Consider the following 16,775-nt stretch of genomic DNA (forward strand, 5'->3'; position numbering starts at 1 on the left):
AAAAAAAAAAAAAGACCAAGTGCAGTGATGCATGATTGGCCAAGCTAGCCTGTGTGGCAAGACAATGTGGAGTTAGAATCCCAGTTACTAGCCTCTTAATCCAGCAGTCTATACATTAATGCTTTTGCACTCCTGTCTCTCCCTCTCCCCACCCCCTCTCTCTGAGACAATCTTGAACTCTCAATCTTCCTGCTTCAAACTCACATGGGCAGGAATTACAGGTGTGTGATACACACATGCTTGATGGATTTCAATGTCCTACATCTGGTAATTTAGACATTAGTTCACTTAACTTTCAACAGCATTAGCTCACAATAAAATGATGTTAGGTAAAGAAGAAAGAAGTTTCATTTATATGTCCCTTACAATGGTCTATGAGAAGCAAATCATATGGAGAGGGTTGCTGGGGAATCCAGGAAAGAGCCTTCAAGCTATGGGGATTCTGTAACACTCTAAGCCATTTACTTACACCTTGTATAGTAATTTGAATAAGAATGGCAGTATGGGCTCATATACTTGAATGCTCAGTCACCAAAAAGTAGAACTTTGATAGGATTAGAAGGATAAGGAAGTGTGACCTTGTTAGAGGAAGTGTGTCACTGGGGGTGGGATTTGAGGTTTCAAAGCCCATGCTAGGCCCCAGCTCTTTCTCTGTCTGCAGATCAAGATGTTAACTCTCAGCTATTTCTCCAGTACCAAACCTGCCTGCTGTCATGCTCCTGCCATGATGATAATGGGCTAAACCTCTTAAACGGTAAGTATCCCCCAATTAAATGCTTTCTTTTGTACGTGTTTGCCTTGGGTCATGGTGTCTCCCAATAGAACAGTGACTAAGGCACCTTGCTTCCACTGTACCTGAAAAAAGTAGGACTTCTCTACTTAAAGATGCATAATGCTAACTGTTAAAGACAAATAACAGATCACAAGTACCACACTGAATATAAGGAATGGCATTATCCTGAAAACCAGCAAAGCTTTACATTTTTGAGCCTACAGAGAAAGCCCTAATTTCCCTGGGAACAGGATGTCAGTATGTGTCAGGCCTGGTGAAAGCGCTGCAGTGGCTCCGACGTCCGCACTGCTGCAGACTGAGACTTCCCTCCACTCTGAGTGCAGTTTTCTCAGTCACTCTCTGTTGACCTTTCCCAAGTTACATTTCCTACTGACTTTGATACTCGACTTTCTTTCCTGGAGAGGTAAATCAAATTAGAGAATCACCTGATTCAATAGCAGCAGTTTCTACTTCACACCTGCAATTCACATAGCAACCGTAGTTATATACGCCTTGTGACCGCTTAGAGAAAGGCTAGCTAGGGATTTAACAGTTTAATTAGATTTCCTGTTATTGAAGTCATGATACAAACCCCAGATGAGTAATTTGCAAGGTGTGAGACATGAAGTATAGAAAGCTGAAAGGATGGAAAACATTAATAGAACTGTTTAATTAAAATACAGAAATGCTATCTTGAATCAAAGCAATAATATAATTGTGCTGACAACAATTTCACATCTAAAGAAATTTAAAACTTGGCCAAAAAGTGTCCAAGGAGAGCACACTTAAGAAACCTTTCTGAAGAAAAGTTTTTGGTCTATTACTAACAACCTAAGATATATTTATACATAATGTGTCAGCTCCTATCTAATTACTTGCTATTTATCAACTCATTTAATCCTCACAGCAATTCTCATTATATGTACGGAAACAGAAGTACAAAGTCACAATGACCAGCCATGGACTCAGATACAGTTAGTTTGGTTGTGAACCCAGGGAATGCTCAGTATATGCCCTGCCATTATCCTGTGTACCTCAGATCCTGACTTTAGACTTTTAATTATAGCCTATGTAGTGCTAAATGAGGAAGTAAAACAAATATTCTAGAAAACATTTATAGTGCTTTCAGATTTGTACTTCAAATATATTAGATAACACAAATTTTTCACATTTAATACCTTATACTAATAATGTACTTAAGGTGTATATATTATCTTTTAATTCAAAGGATAACAAATATAGATTAAAATCCAAATGGCACAACTAGAACTTAAATATCTTTCTATATAAAAATTAGGAGATTTCCTAACATGTTGTCTAGCTATTTCCTTCAAATTCAACTGTTCCATTGTGAAAAAGGAAAGAAGCTCAGGAAGTCAAGGAAACAGGAAGCTCAGAAAGTTATAAGACTCATGGGCCTCTCACTGCAGTTACAGAAGCAATAAACAGTTACTGGGCAGAGGAGACTCTTCAGTGGAGCTGCCTACAAACCAGGCAGGAGGCACCCAGGATGGGTGGGCCTTCTAGTCATTCAGCTACCTTGAAGTATCCACCCAATGAACGTACACTAAGGGAGATTCAGGGGGAATAGCTTCTTTGGTCTGTTGATGGTGCCTAATCTGGGGGAATAATCACTGGCTGACATTTTCCCCAAGAAAAGTCACACAACATATGCACTGTCAAATCCAATACATTCATTCAGTTACAGATGTAAGTATTACATTTAAGTGTAAAAGACACAAACTGCAAGGATGCCAGATGCAGGGAGGAAGGTATGGGTCAGAGACAAACATTACCAATTACTTACAACATTTCAGGTGAACACCTGACAGTTCTATTTCATACATACTATTTTTATTTTATGTGTATTGCCTGTGTGTGTGTGTGTGTATCTGAAAACTACATGCATGAGTTACAGATAGCTATGAGCCACCATGTGGATGCTGGGAATAGAAGCTGGGTTCTCTGGAAGAGCAGTCATTCCTGAGATTCCTGAGAGACTATTCTAACCACTGAGCCACTTCTCCAGTTCATTACAAGTACTCTTAACTATGAAAACACATTAAGGCCACTATGAAATTTAACACATAATTTCATAAATGGAATAGCATATAGATTAATATGACCGTAATGCCTCCTTTTCAGTACAGTATATTACAGACTTACTAATAGAAAATTATTGTTGATAATAATTTAAAAATTTTGTTTACAGCAAGATCACCACAAACTAATATGTATTATTGCTTTTCCAAAAGTTTCAATATAGTATTATGCTGCATAAATGTAATGTACTGTTGAAATTATGTTTGGTATTAGACCTGTCATATCTACTAAAGCAGCAAATGTAATCATTTAAGCTTAAAGGAAAGTTTAGAATGAATATGAGAGCAGTTAATTCCCTTCAAGTAATTAAAAGGCTATCAGGTAGAATAACAGACATTAAATTTTAGATCAAAAGAAGAAAGCCTGTTACAGTGAAATGTCACAACTGGAACAGACTACCTCATGAGATATGCAATCAGAGCTTAATTAAGTAAATATTAGGGATGTTTTCAGGAAGATTCAAAAAAACAAGGTAAGTGTTAGCCAATGATCTTACTCTCTGTCTTTATTTCAATGTAAATTGATCTTTCATGTAACACTGGACATTCCATTTTAGATTTAATGATCAGCACAGAGAGAATTTTTGATGTAGAAACAAACCTAAAAACCACTGGGTTAGATATACAGAAAGATTTTTTTTCAGGTCAAATTTTATTTACTTAAAGAATGTTTTCTTCACATTTATTTATTGTGTGTGAGCATGTGTGCAAACATACACTGAAGCATGCACATGGATGTCAAAGCACAACTGGGAGAGTTCTCTGTTTCTATCATGTGAGCGTCAAGGATCAAACTCTGGCTTGGTGGGGAGTGAATGACCAGCGAAGTATCTGTCCACACTTCAAATTCTTAAATGGTTTCAAGGTTAAAAACACAAAATCTTATCTTGATTTAGAAAGAAAGGAATCTTACTTACCATTTTTTTCTGCAAAGGCAATTGCGGCTTCTTTGGTACTAAAGGTTAAAACCATGTTGGAGAGGGGATCAGCCCTAGAAGAAAGAATGCCCATGATTTAATAGCAAGACAATCAAAGTTTTAAATGCAGTGTTTAGAAAATAGACAGTTGGTTTAATATCAAGAAAATTATGACAATATTTTATTTGTAATAATCTCTGAAAAATACTTTATTTCTGTATTAAGTCTGATTTTTCTAGTATGTATTATATAATAATAAAAACCATAATTTCAAAAACATTTAAGTTCTCTTTACTAAGGTCTACTAAACACTATTAAAAAGGGCAGTGTAAAGTTTTGAATTAAAAAACCCCAGAAGATTCCCAAACTGACCTTAGAAACTTCAATATTAAGAAATTTACTGCCGAGTAGAATTGCCAGTACACACAGCCTCTAATTTATGATAATTTTACCTAAGATTTTCAACTTTCTGATGGTGACAGAGCAATATATAACAACAGAAAATATTTTTCTTTTAAAAGTATTTGAGTTTGTATTCATGTTTGTACACTGTGAATGTACAGTACATGTGGAGGTCACAGGACCACTCACAGGAGTTGATTTTACCCAGTGAGTCAGACCATTGGGCCCAAGGAACTATTTTTCAAATTTTAAATGTTCACCTGAATGATGAGCAACAGCAATGAAACAGTTAGCCATGTTGGGCCACAGTGTAAACAACTGCATCACTAAACTACTATGTCTAATAGGTTAGAAGTAGGAAACATTTTCAACTCAAGATGCTTTCTATTTATAATGGGTTTGCTGGGACAGTAACCCCATTGTAGTTGAGAAGCATCCACATAATACAAATCCTGAAAACTGAACCTTCTCTCAACAAGACTTCATCACTAATAATGTTCTTTTAAGGGAAAAGTCTATAAAATAAGAACAAACATTCTGAGACTTGACATCCCTTATTTTGATGTTTATAAAAGTATAACCATGTTTGCTATAAATGTTTAATGTAAATCTCTCAGATGAATATGACATTCTCTGGAAACTTACTCAAAACTATGGAAGTGGGGGGCTAGGAACATAGCTTAGCTCGTACAGTTCTTGACTAGATGCAAGAAACCCTAGGTTAATCCCTAGGACTGAATAAAACTAAATATGGGAGGCAGATACCTGTAATTGCAATGCTCTGGGATGGAGAATCAAGACTAGCTGTACTCTATGCCCCCTATCTTGAGAAGAAAAAGCAGAAATACTCTGGGCAACCTGGACATCTGAAAAATATATGCCATAAGCAGAGAGCTCAAGTAGCTCTCCCTGATCTGAAGCCCCACAGGCTGCTGATGAAGTTCTGGTCATAAACTGTGGGCTTTTCTGGGAATCCTTATGATCCCTATAAGCCTGGATTCCTATACTAAATTCCCCTTTTAAGTAAAGAAAACCCTTCTTTTGACTAGTTATATTAGTTCTAAAATCGAATGATGTTTTTGTAGTGATACTACTTTCCAAGGTATATGTGGTTTCACAGTTGATGGTTAAATAAACTAGTAATCTTCAGAAGTGATAATATAAATATGACAAGTGATTTGAAGAGTTTCAACATACACACTGGCTTCATTTAGAATAGTGTATGTGTGTGCTTGTGAGAGGGAGAGAGAGGTAGAGAGAGGGAGAGGGAGAGAGACCTCAGAAATCAAGAGAACAGATCCATTTCCTCCAAAGGTGACAGAGCTTTTCAGTTTCCTGCGTATAAAGAAGTACACGTAGGTTAAATGGTGAAACTGTTGACAAGCACTCATTCTTCCAGCTGCTTTGTCATTCTCCTCCTTCATGTCGTATATTTTATAATTCTTTCCAGGTAATATTGCTACCAAGATCTTAATCTTTCTGTCTCCTTTATTTGATTCCATCCCAGCATCGAACATTTATCTTCCAATTATTTATTTCCCAAATCTAGTGCCAAGCCAAAACTCCAAACAGTTTCTATCATCCACTGTGGTGGTTTCCACCTCCTTACCATTTAAGCCCCTGTATAGTATGGTCAGAAGGCTTTCCAGACATTTTAAATTATCCCCTCATAAGTAACCAACTGGTCAAATTAGACTTGTTTCTATGAACACACAGCCTGCACCTACCCAACAGTGCAGTTGTTCCTTCCATTGAGAATACTCTCCTAGCATCTCTACATGTGAAAATCCACTGCAATCATCTCATGGCTTAGTTTGAGTACAAATCTTTTCCATGAAATCTCTTATACCCTGTGCCTTTCAATCTTTATATTTCTATTTTTACTTTTATACTCTGTAGAGAGACCCCGCCTTTTGGGGCGGGACAGCCTCGGGCGAATGTTTTTACTAATTAATTGGGACACGCGGACTGGAGCCCTTCCTGTTTCCGGTTTACGGTGGATCGCTGAACTCCGGGTGTGTGAGTGTGCTTTTATATTAAAATTGTCTTCTTGTACCCACTGGCCTGGATTAATTAAATTCGCCTTCAATACTCTATTTGCTCAATTCTCAACTACTGAGGTTCTAAGTCAATAATGATAAAGAAACCTGTATCTTAGTAAGTGTAGCTGACTAACAAATAAATACATACATAGCAATTATAAACTCTCAACAGAAAAAATGGATGACAGAGTGTAGTGGCATTTCATTTGTATTTTAAGAAATAAAGATTGCCTGAAGATCAGAGAGTTAAAAAAAAAAAAAAGAAAACAGCCCCACTGGTCAGTTTTACATACCAGGCAGTGGTACACACACCTTTAATCCCAGCAGCCACATTAGTTGCCATAGAAACCGGGTGGTGTATGCTTTTAATCCCAGTGGTACACACCTTTAATCCCAGCCCTAGAGAGGAGTATAAAACAGGAGGAGACAGCTTTCAGACACATCTCATTCTGAGAATCCTGGAAGCAAAATCACCATTTTGGACTGAGATAGAGGTAAGAGCCAACCACTGGCTGGCTGTTTTGCTTTTTGGATCTTCAGGTTGAACCCCAATTTCTCTCTCTGAATTTTTATTAGTAGAACTTCAAGAGAGAGACCAGAAGCAGAAATAACTGGAGAGAATTCTGCCCTCTCTGAAAACAAACTATATAGGAATTCAGTTTCACAGTTGCCCTTAGGAATTCTCTAGTTTAGACAGATAGGAACAAAGAGAAGTCAAGCAAAAAGACATAGCTTGTCAACACAAGAAATTTGAAGATCAAGTACAGTCCAACTAGCAGAGCATCTAGACACACGGGGTGAAATCTGTGAAGCGGGGAATCTATAGAGCAGTAAACTTTTGCACTGTGTATGAATGGACAGGTCTGGGAAGACTGAGAAAAAACTGAATAGCGATTTCAAAAATCGCAGCTGTCCACTTCAGGCTAAAACAAGTCAGGACTTGTGAGCACCTTGTACTCTCCACTGGAATGCCAGAAAGACCATGTCTTTTAAACCTAAAATGGTGAGTTTCAGAACTAAGCCATGCCCCTACAAGGCAAGGCTAACAAAACAAAAAACAAACAAACAAACAAACAAAAAAATCAATCCTTCACTGGTTCCAGTGAATATGACTATCTATCAGAACAAAACTCTACAGAGGTGCTGTCATTAATTCAAGACAAGTAAGGATCAGAATTAGTGTATTACTAATACTCCACGATATAAACTAATGTGTTTATAAATCAATGCCTATTGTTTTAAGGGTTAAGTAAAATATCAGGAAGTCACACATTCATTAAAAGATCCAAATGGGATTCTTCAGATTACATGTAAAAAGACCAACTGAAACCAACGTGTTGCTTTAGTAGTAACATGGATGCATCCTGTAAATACAACGTTGTTCAAAAACACCAGTCACAGAACATTATTGTATAAAATAAATACAAAAATAGGCTAAACGCTTCTAGGATATCAGACATGCTGTTTCTTAATGTGGATATATTAATACATTTCCTTGTTCTTTATGGTGTTTTTTAAAAGAGTCATTTTGTAGACATTTAGAATTTTAACATAAATGTATGAAAATTATCATAAATATCTAACAAGTATTGACTTAATGGAGTTATGACTCCATAAATTATCTACAAAGCCTTCTTGTTGTACTGAGAGTTTTCCTTCAATGACCTCTGACAAGAAAAGAATGCTAAGTGCAGAGGTCTGGCCGAGAGATGCCCGTCCACAGACTCACATATTTGCATCTCTGGTCACCAGCTGGTGCCATGTGTGGGGAGACGAGGGAACCCTTAGGAGTAGAAGCCTCTGGAGGAAGCAGGACACTAGGGCAGACTTTGAAGGTTTATGACCTCACTCTACCTTGTGTTACTCTATCAGCTTCTTCTATGTGGGTGAATGTCATCAATCAGTTTCCCAATCCTGAAACGTGTGCTATCAAGTCTGACCAGTAGACCTATAAAGCCGCATATATGCCTATAAACACTGAAAAAAAATCCACAAGAATACATTCTATACTGACTGAGTTCTCTTCTGTGGAGATAGTAAGTATGTGCACAATGGTGGATGGATAGAAGGCAGGAGAGGACTAGCCAATAATTCTCTGTATCCAGATTACTACTATCTACAACTACAAACACTCATTTACTTGTTCACAAAAGCCAATAAAGAGAAGTAGGCCATACTTAAAGAATTTACAAAACTGAGCCAAATAATTCAAACAAACTTTAAAAGTAATGAAGTCAAACAGTGTTAAAGGAAAAGATGGCACAGACAATACTATTTACTAACTGATAAGCCAAAGGACTAATGACAAGCCTACGAATCTTGTGCACATTATTGTGTTATTATGGGTTGAAGGTCAAGCATACTATGTGGATAATGAGGCAACAAAAGAATTAACAACATCAAAATTCATGAATACCTCTGCTTAAATGAGAGGGCCTTCCATGCCCATGTGACATGAAACAAAATACTTGTTTCTAGAAACTAAATGACAAGTTGATACTTCTCTGATGAGATGGCTCAGTAGTTGAGGGTGCTTGCTGCCAAACGTGATGACCTGATCTCGCATTCATACACATGCACACATTAAATAAGTATCAAAAAAGAAAGAAATCTATGAGTTTAATATCCAACTAGCTGTACTATTAAATGACAAGGAATGTTTATTTTGGCCCCACTATGCTCTCCTGTTGGTTTAAGGAGATTTATACTGTAAAAACCCTGGGTCAAACTTGTGATGATTTTTGTTTCTTATAATACTTTTCAAGTTTACATAAAGATAAATCTTTTACCTTTGAGTTCTAACATTTAAAAGACTCAGGTAATTAAAAGAGCATAAGAAGCTTGCCATTCAGATATAAAATGTCAATACAGTATTTAAAAATGAGAATTTTAAAATCTTAAAAACAAACATCAAGGCACACTTATTGTTAGAAAGTAGCCTTTCAAAAATTATTTTTTTAATAAAATAGTACAAATAGGTAACAATGAAAACTACATTTAAAACCAAAACTATGTTCATTAGCTTACTTCCACAGCAACCTCCTTATATGCCTCCACTGGATCAAGCAGATAGATAGATAGATAGATAGATAGATAGATAGATAGATAGATAGATAGATAGATAGATAGATAGATAGATGGATGGATGGATGGATGGATGGATGGATGGATGGATGGATGGATGACGATCTGGGATGAAGCTTCTGTTGTGACACTATCAGAACTGCAGAACTGCCCTTTCTGTTAGCACTGCTCTACTTTAGGAGTCAGCGTCTTTTTTGTTTGTGCATTAATTGCAAGTCAGGAAAAGAATCTCCAAACAAACACAAAGATTCTCTTTCTAGGTGCTATGTCAAGTTCCTTGAGCTTTTAAGTGTAAAATTTCTTCCCCATTGGAACTAGGTCCCTGTTAATCCTCCATGTTACGTCATATGGCAGATTCAAACCAAAGGCCAATTTACTAGGTGGGAAATTCATCAAATCTAGGTCACATACATGGCAAAATTTTGGGTCTTTAGAAAAAGAAGTCTTTTAGGTATAAGATCTATGGTTGTTTCTCTTTCAACATATTCAAGAATGGCCTATCAGTACTAAAAATTAATTCAATAGATACTTTCTTCTTCCTGTTAAAGTAGTTCTCTCATCAAAATGAAAATTTTAAGCTGAAGACGTGGATTTGATGTAGAATATTTACCCAGCATGCATAAAGTCACAGAGTTGATCCTGGTACCACATCTGCACACAACTATAAACCTACAGACATATATAGAACTAGGCTTTAAGTATTTTCCTACACTCAACATACTAATATTAGATATATAATGATAACATATAGGTAGATTTGAGAACCCAAATTATGGTGAAGCCATTAATATGAGATACAAAATTTTAGGATTTAGTTTTGTTATTATGTGTATGCATGTGTGTCCATATGGAGATATGTGCACATGAAAGCAGATGTCCATAAAAGTCAGAGGTGTCAGACTACCCTGGAGCTGGAGTTACAAAGTGTGAGTCACACAGTGTGCGTGCTATGAATCAAACTTGGATCTTCTTGAAGATTTCTTAACCACTGTGTCATCTCTGCAGCCCAAGATGAAAATTTTGTAAATGATAAACTTATAAGTACAAAAAGTTCACCTTCCAATATCAACAGTTTTACAAAAAGGTTTAAAATATGTCACAAAAGAAGTCAAAACTCACTGTATAACAATAACTTTATGTACTATTTTTTTTTGTTATTAAGAAGACAAACATTTGCTGGACAGTGGTGGTATATGCCCTTAATCCCAGCACCTGGGAGTCAGAGGCAGGCGGATCTCTGTGAGTTCGAGGCCAGCATGCTCTACAAAGCAAGTTCAAGGACAGCCACCGTTGACACCCCCTACCCGCCCCCCCCCAAAAAAAAAGAGAAGCTAAACATTGAAAAACTAATGATTCTGATATCAGCAAATGTGACAGTTCCTACTTTGGTAAAACAAATCAGTCATGGTTCTTCATACTATATTTTTCAAGCTAATTTTGGTTACTTCTTAATATGACAGCAAAGAGAACCAATTTTTTTTTTTTTTTTTTTTTTGCTTTTTTCGAGACAGGGTTTCTCTGTGGCTTTGGAGCCTGTCCTGGAACTAGTTCTGTAGACCAGGCTGGTCTCGAACTCACAGAGATCCACCTGGCTCTGCCTCCCGAGTGCTGGGATTAAAGGCGTGCGCCACCATCGCCCGGCTGAGAACCAATTTTTAAAAAATATTCAAGATGCAAAACAACAGTGTAGACAAAGCAACTATATAAAAGCTCTCTTATTTGAAAGACACACTTTACTTTGAAGAAACTGTATTCTGAAAAGAACTTTACCAACTATGCATGGAGAGTGTGTAATTTCCAAACCATATATTAATTAAGTAATCAGAATTTCAGAATCAAAGTGTGATGTTTCTAGATGGAAAGCTATGATGATGACAACTGGAGGGTATTTGCAGAAGCATAGCAAAGTGAAATGTACTTACTAAACCAAATGATGAGGCTTAAGACACTACACAAAGTGTGATATCTGGCATTTGAGAAAATGTTTTAGCAGCAGTCAGGTCTCTCTGGTCCTTTCTTGCCCGTCTATCCTGAAGCAGGCTATATTTATTAGAAGTTTCTGACCTTCCTCTGATGTCATTATGAAATATTCATTCTAGAGGTGACTGTTATACCTAGAGAAAAGGAATGTATCCCTGAAGACACGGGCTACAGATGAAAACTTAAAGAAAGCTGAGTTACTACCATTAATTAGATCATAGCTCCTTAGTCTAGGCATACCTTTACACAACTGTCTATACATCATCAAATCTAAGCGTAAGAATACACAGGATTCTCTCTCTTTAGGTCTTTATTTGAAGACTGTTTCATATAAAGTGTATATACATTGTATGTTTATTCTATTATTAATCTTGCTATTAATGCCTCAGTCATTCGTGTTGTGATGGTATAAATACATCTGTGTGTGTGAGTGTGTGTCTGTGTGTAAACTTCACAAAATTTAACCTTTTCTTCTCTCTTTCCCTTCCTCACCCCAACTCCTTTTTTTCCTTTTTCATAGTGTCTCATTGTTTTAACCCAGGCTGGTTTCAAACTCCTTATCTTTTGCCCCATTCTTCAAAACCCAGGTATTATATGTATTGGCCACTTATCTAAAGTGTTTTCATCAAAAACAACCTAGAATATAAAAGGTATCAATGCTGAACCAGGATCTGTTATTGCTGGAGATGCATTTGTATGTGAATCCCAGGAACAGATGAACACATTAAAATCTCACAGAACTCAAAAGAATGATTATAAGATTTTTAACCACTAGGTATGGATAAAGAATTATCTTCTAAATTTCCACTGGAAAAACATGATTTACAAAAGGCTCCATGAAATATAAAATATAAGATACCAACTCTTGGAAACTATGTTTTATATAATTTGCTCAATATAATTCTATAAAACTTCAATGTTGAAGAATATCTAATAAAAAGCTTCCAGAATACAGCAACAGAAAAAGATGTCTTCTAAAATTTATTCCACTATGTTCTAAAAATTACTTTATAATTAATTTATAATCTTAATCCTAAAATCTCAGGAAATTACAGGTATCCCTCAAAATTACCTAATTTCTGATTTCTGTTCGATACTTCTAATAAACAAAATAAATGTTATGCAGGAATATTATTTGAATTTAAAAATAAATCGAAGCTGGGCATGATGGCACACTAAGGAAATAGATGGTAGCACGGCCACAACACTGAGGCCCATCTGGTCTATAGCAAGTTCTGGGCTGACCAGAGCTACACAGTGAGAGCTTGCTTCAACAAACTAAAAACCAAAACAAAACAAAGACCACTTAGTGTCACCAAACTATTGCTATCACTCCCAGAGTATTTTCAAGTAGTATTCATATCATTTATGAATGTTGTCTTATAACAGTATCCAAAAATAGTACTTCTGCAGTTTATCGTTATATCCTAAATACATATGAACATGACTACAGATATATAAAAGAATATATATAATTCCATGTTTTTGGTTGTAATAAAATCTAACTGCACTAAAAAGGATTTTCACAAGCTTACTAGCTCTAAGAAAAGTTAGTGTTTACTTTACAAAAAAATTTACTATTTTTAACAGGAAATCCGAAAACAAAATTCAGAGTACTCACGTTGATGCCCAACCCATCAAAGGATTTTCCCATCTCTCTCTGGTATCAAACTCCAACTTCCATTTCTTTGTGTTGTTTACTCCAGACTGCATGTTATTGCGAGCAGGAACAAAGATCCTGACCTTTCTGGTTTTTATGTGCTCTTCTGGAACACCAGTTAAAGTCGTGATATCCTGAGGAAGAATGAGAAAGTAAACATCTTTGAACCCCTGCATAGCAACTGATGCACCTTTCCCATTTCCCACCTCTATATGCTTGTTTTCTGATTTGTTTACCCTGATATTTTATTTTATGAATCTCCACTGTGCTATCTGTAAATAGTAAAGGTGAGAATTAGTTTGGGGGTACAGTGAAAGAGGGGCTATCAATTTTTTTTCTTTCCTTTGTACAGATTGAACCTGAGGCCTTCTGTAGGCCAAGCAAGTGGCTAAGCACTGAACTATCAACAGTTTATCATGCTATCCCGTCCTTTCTTTGATAGACTCTCTTGTATCCAATAGCTTCCCCCTGCTTCCCCCTCTGAAGGCACCATGGTCATCTCTGAGGAGTGTGTAGACAATGCTGCATTCTTACTTTGTGGTAAGGATAACAGATGTTACAGAGCATAAAAGGCCCATTAAGGGAAAGTTGTTACCTTCTAGCCAAAAGAATGAAATCTGCCTTGACTCCTCCCTTAAGAATTAATCTCATGGTTGTAAATGGAGACTGTGAGTTCATTTCCCAGTTGCCAGACCCGAATAATCACACAGAAACTATATTAATTACAACACTATTTGGCCAATGGTTTAAGCATATTCCTAGCTAGCTCTTACATCTTAAATTAACCCATTTCTATTAATCTGTGTATCGCCACAAGGCTGTGGCTTACAGGTAAGATTCTGGTGTCTGTCTTCTCTTTTAGCAGATACATGGAGTCTGCTTGACTCTGCCTTCTTTCTCCCTGCATTCAGTTTAGTTTTCCTGCGTACCCATATTCTGCCCTGCTGTAGGCCAAAGTAGCTTCTTTATTAACCAGTGGTAATAAAACATATTCATAGCATACAGAGGGGAATCCCACATCACATGATACTAGCCAATCACCTTTCCAAGGGACCATCCCTCTGGTGTGGGTTTACCTTAAGTCAAGTTAAAGAGACAGGAGGAGTAATTAGTGCTGATTAGGGATAAATTTTCCTTCCCAGAATTCCTATCCCCTAGTGTAGTACCTATAGGGAGTCATCAAGAGGTTCTGAGAACTCAGGAAGGTCTAACTTTTCCTTATTCTCTTCTAGATGGTTGCCAGAGCCTATGTTTGCTTTCTTTGGTACTCTGAATTTGTTTTTGTAGAAAGGGTTTCTCTGTGTAGCCTGGTTGTTCTGGAACTTGCTTTGTAGACTAGGCTACTAGCCTCCCTGAGTGCTGGGATTAAAGGTATATGCCACCATGCCCAGGGGTACTTTGGAATTTTTAAGTCTTTCTCTAAAGCTCCTGTCACCGAGAAGTGGCTGCTTGTCCATCATGTGACTGACCTCCATGATGCCTTAACTCAAATGGCATGACCTTTCCTCTTCTCTATTTCCCTCCTCCTGGCTGCTATGAAGATATACAGCTTGCTGCCCTGGGGTTTCTCTTTTAAAGGCTAGCTTAAACTGTCCCTGAGATTCTTGAATTCTTTCATTAATGAGACTAACAAACCTAAGGGGGATTCTGACATCTCTGATAGGATTTGGTGATTCCATCAGAACTCCCCCAAATTTCTGGTATCAGACAAAAGAGAAATACATATATTTATATAAATACAATATGTAAAAATATAAATGCAATTTTTAATAAAGAGGCACAATCACTTACTAAATTTTAAATAGAAAAAAAAAAAACCCAGTCAGTGGTTTTTATGTCAAACTGCTCACTACTGGGCAAAGTCTAAAACTGTACACAAAACAAAAAAGCTTTAGTGTTTTCTCTCCCTATGGTGAATGACTGAAAGAGTAACACAAAAATCCTGTAAAGGTATGCCGTAAGGTGGGAAGGTATGCCAAAGGTGCCCAACTTCAGAGAAAATACAACTGTAAACACCTGTAATCTCTTTCACTTTTTATACATTTATCCACTAACAAATGCTTCACTGGGAGAATGCATAGAATTTTGATGTTCTAGATTAAACACATTCACCAAACATAGTAGCAGTCAGTACACACAATAATGAAATAAGTTTGAGTTTAAATCTACAGTTAGTAGTAGGTCACCCTATCATAGTAACCCATCAGAATCATATCAGGGTTCATCATATCATTCCTATTTGGTATTGGGGGGGCAGGGGAACATAGGAGTTGGTATTGATTTCACAAGTCTTCATCTTATTTTGAGACAGGGTCTTTCACTGAATTGGAATCTCACCTGTTGGCTATACTGGCTGGCTAACAAGTCCCAACGCTCCTTCTTCCTTTTTCTTCCCAGAGCTGGGATATAGGTATATGCTGACATGTCTGGCTTTTATATGGCTTCTGAGATCTGAACTCAAGGCCAAGAACTTTACCCATTCAGCATCTCAATCCCCAACCATTTATATCTTCTTTTAAGTAAAATATTTAAAATCATTAGGAATAGGGTGGAACACTTGCCTCCCATATGTGAGGCCCTGAGTTCAATTCCCAGGACTATCAAAGGAGGGGAAAAGTTCATATAGAAACTTTTGAATAACGGCTTACAATTAAGAAAGAGAATGAAACGGTTCTATCATGTGACCTGTTTTTGGTGCTGTTAGTTTTGTTTCAGTGTCATGTATCCTCTATGAAGGCTGTTCACTTGTAGTGTGTCTATTAATGCTATGAACCAAAGAGCTACAGTAGGAAACACAGCTCACATCTGTGCTGAGATTAAAAGAACAATTCTTTGTTAATTCAGTGAGTACCCAGTTCCCTGCTTAGCACAGTATCTTTCTCGCTGTACCAAGAGGCATGGCTATTTTGTTACAGGTTACATAGTTAGAGAAATTACCAAAATAATGCAGAAATATGTTTACATAACAGGATTCCTGTGTGTACTGTGTGGAGTGCCTGTGTGCATGTCAGGTAGTTTTCTCATTTCACTAAAACTGAAACTCACTGATTTGGCTACTTAAGCTAGCTCACTTGCTCTGGGGTCTTGTGCCCCCACTCTCCAGTGACCCTGCCGAGTCTGATGTGGAGGGATCTGAACTCCAGCTCACACAGTTGTCGCAAAGCACTTTTTCCCGTAAGCCATCTCCTCAGCCACATAGGAAAATCCAATGCGCACTGACTGACATTAGTTTGTTTGTTTTTTTAGGTTTTCTTACATCTAGGATAAAAGGCAACTAAGTGCTTTATATCTAGGAGACAAGAAAATGAGTACAATTAGCACAGAAAGCTTAAGCATTAATAATATGTGGTAGCTTTAAAATTTTGTGTGTGTGTGTGTGTGTGTGAGAGAGAGAGAGAGAGAGAGAGAGAGAGAGAGAGAGGAGAAAGAGAGAGAGAGGAGAAAGAGAGAGAGAGGAGAAAGAGAGAGCGCAGGTTCAGCGCACTTCTGGAGGTCAGAGGATTACTCTCAGGAATTTGCTCTCTCCCTCCATTTGAGTGATCTGGGACTTGAACTCAAGTCATTAAGTCTGAGTCCAAGTACCTCACCAAATTGAAATACCCCACTTGCTCTAATTGGTAATTTTTAATTGTTATGTTCAATTTAAATAAAATCATAACTTTTTAAATTTATTTTTGAGGCACTGTTTGCTTAGCACTTATAAGGGACAGACTAAATCTCCAGCATGGCACAATGTGTGTGCTCAACACACACACACACTCACACACACACATACACACACACACACACACACACACACACACACACACACACACA

The 16,775-nt window shown here is 37.1% G+C and overlaps 1 protein-coding gene across 1 annotated transcript in view; it reads right to left on the minus strand.

Annotated features, from left to right (window-relative positions):
- Positions 1 to 16,775, minus strand: part of Ndufs4 (NADH:ubiquinone oxidoreductase subunit S4) — a 110,301-nt gene that overhangs the window by 26,310 nt on the left and 67,216 nt on the right. Inside the window, exons 3-4 of the mRNA XM_005356818.3 lie at positions 12,921 to 13,093; positions 3,792 to 3,865 (exon numbers count right to left, since the gene is read on the minus strand). Coding sequence (XP_005356875.1) covers positions 3,792 to 3,865; positions 12,921 to 13,093 — 247 coding nt within the window. The remainder of the gene's footprint in view (positions 1 to 3,791; positions 3,866 to 12,920; positions 13,094 to 16,775) is intronic.

Source organism: Microtus ochrogaster, chromosome 19, assembly GCF_000317375.1.
Source record: "Microtus ochrogaster isolate Prairie Vole_2 chromosome 19, MicOch1.0, whole genome shotgun sequence".
In the NCBI taxonomy this organism is placed as follows: domain Eukaryota; kingdom Metazoa; phylum Chordata; class Mammalia; order Rodentia; family Cricetidae; genus Microtus; species Microtus ochrogaster.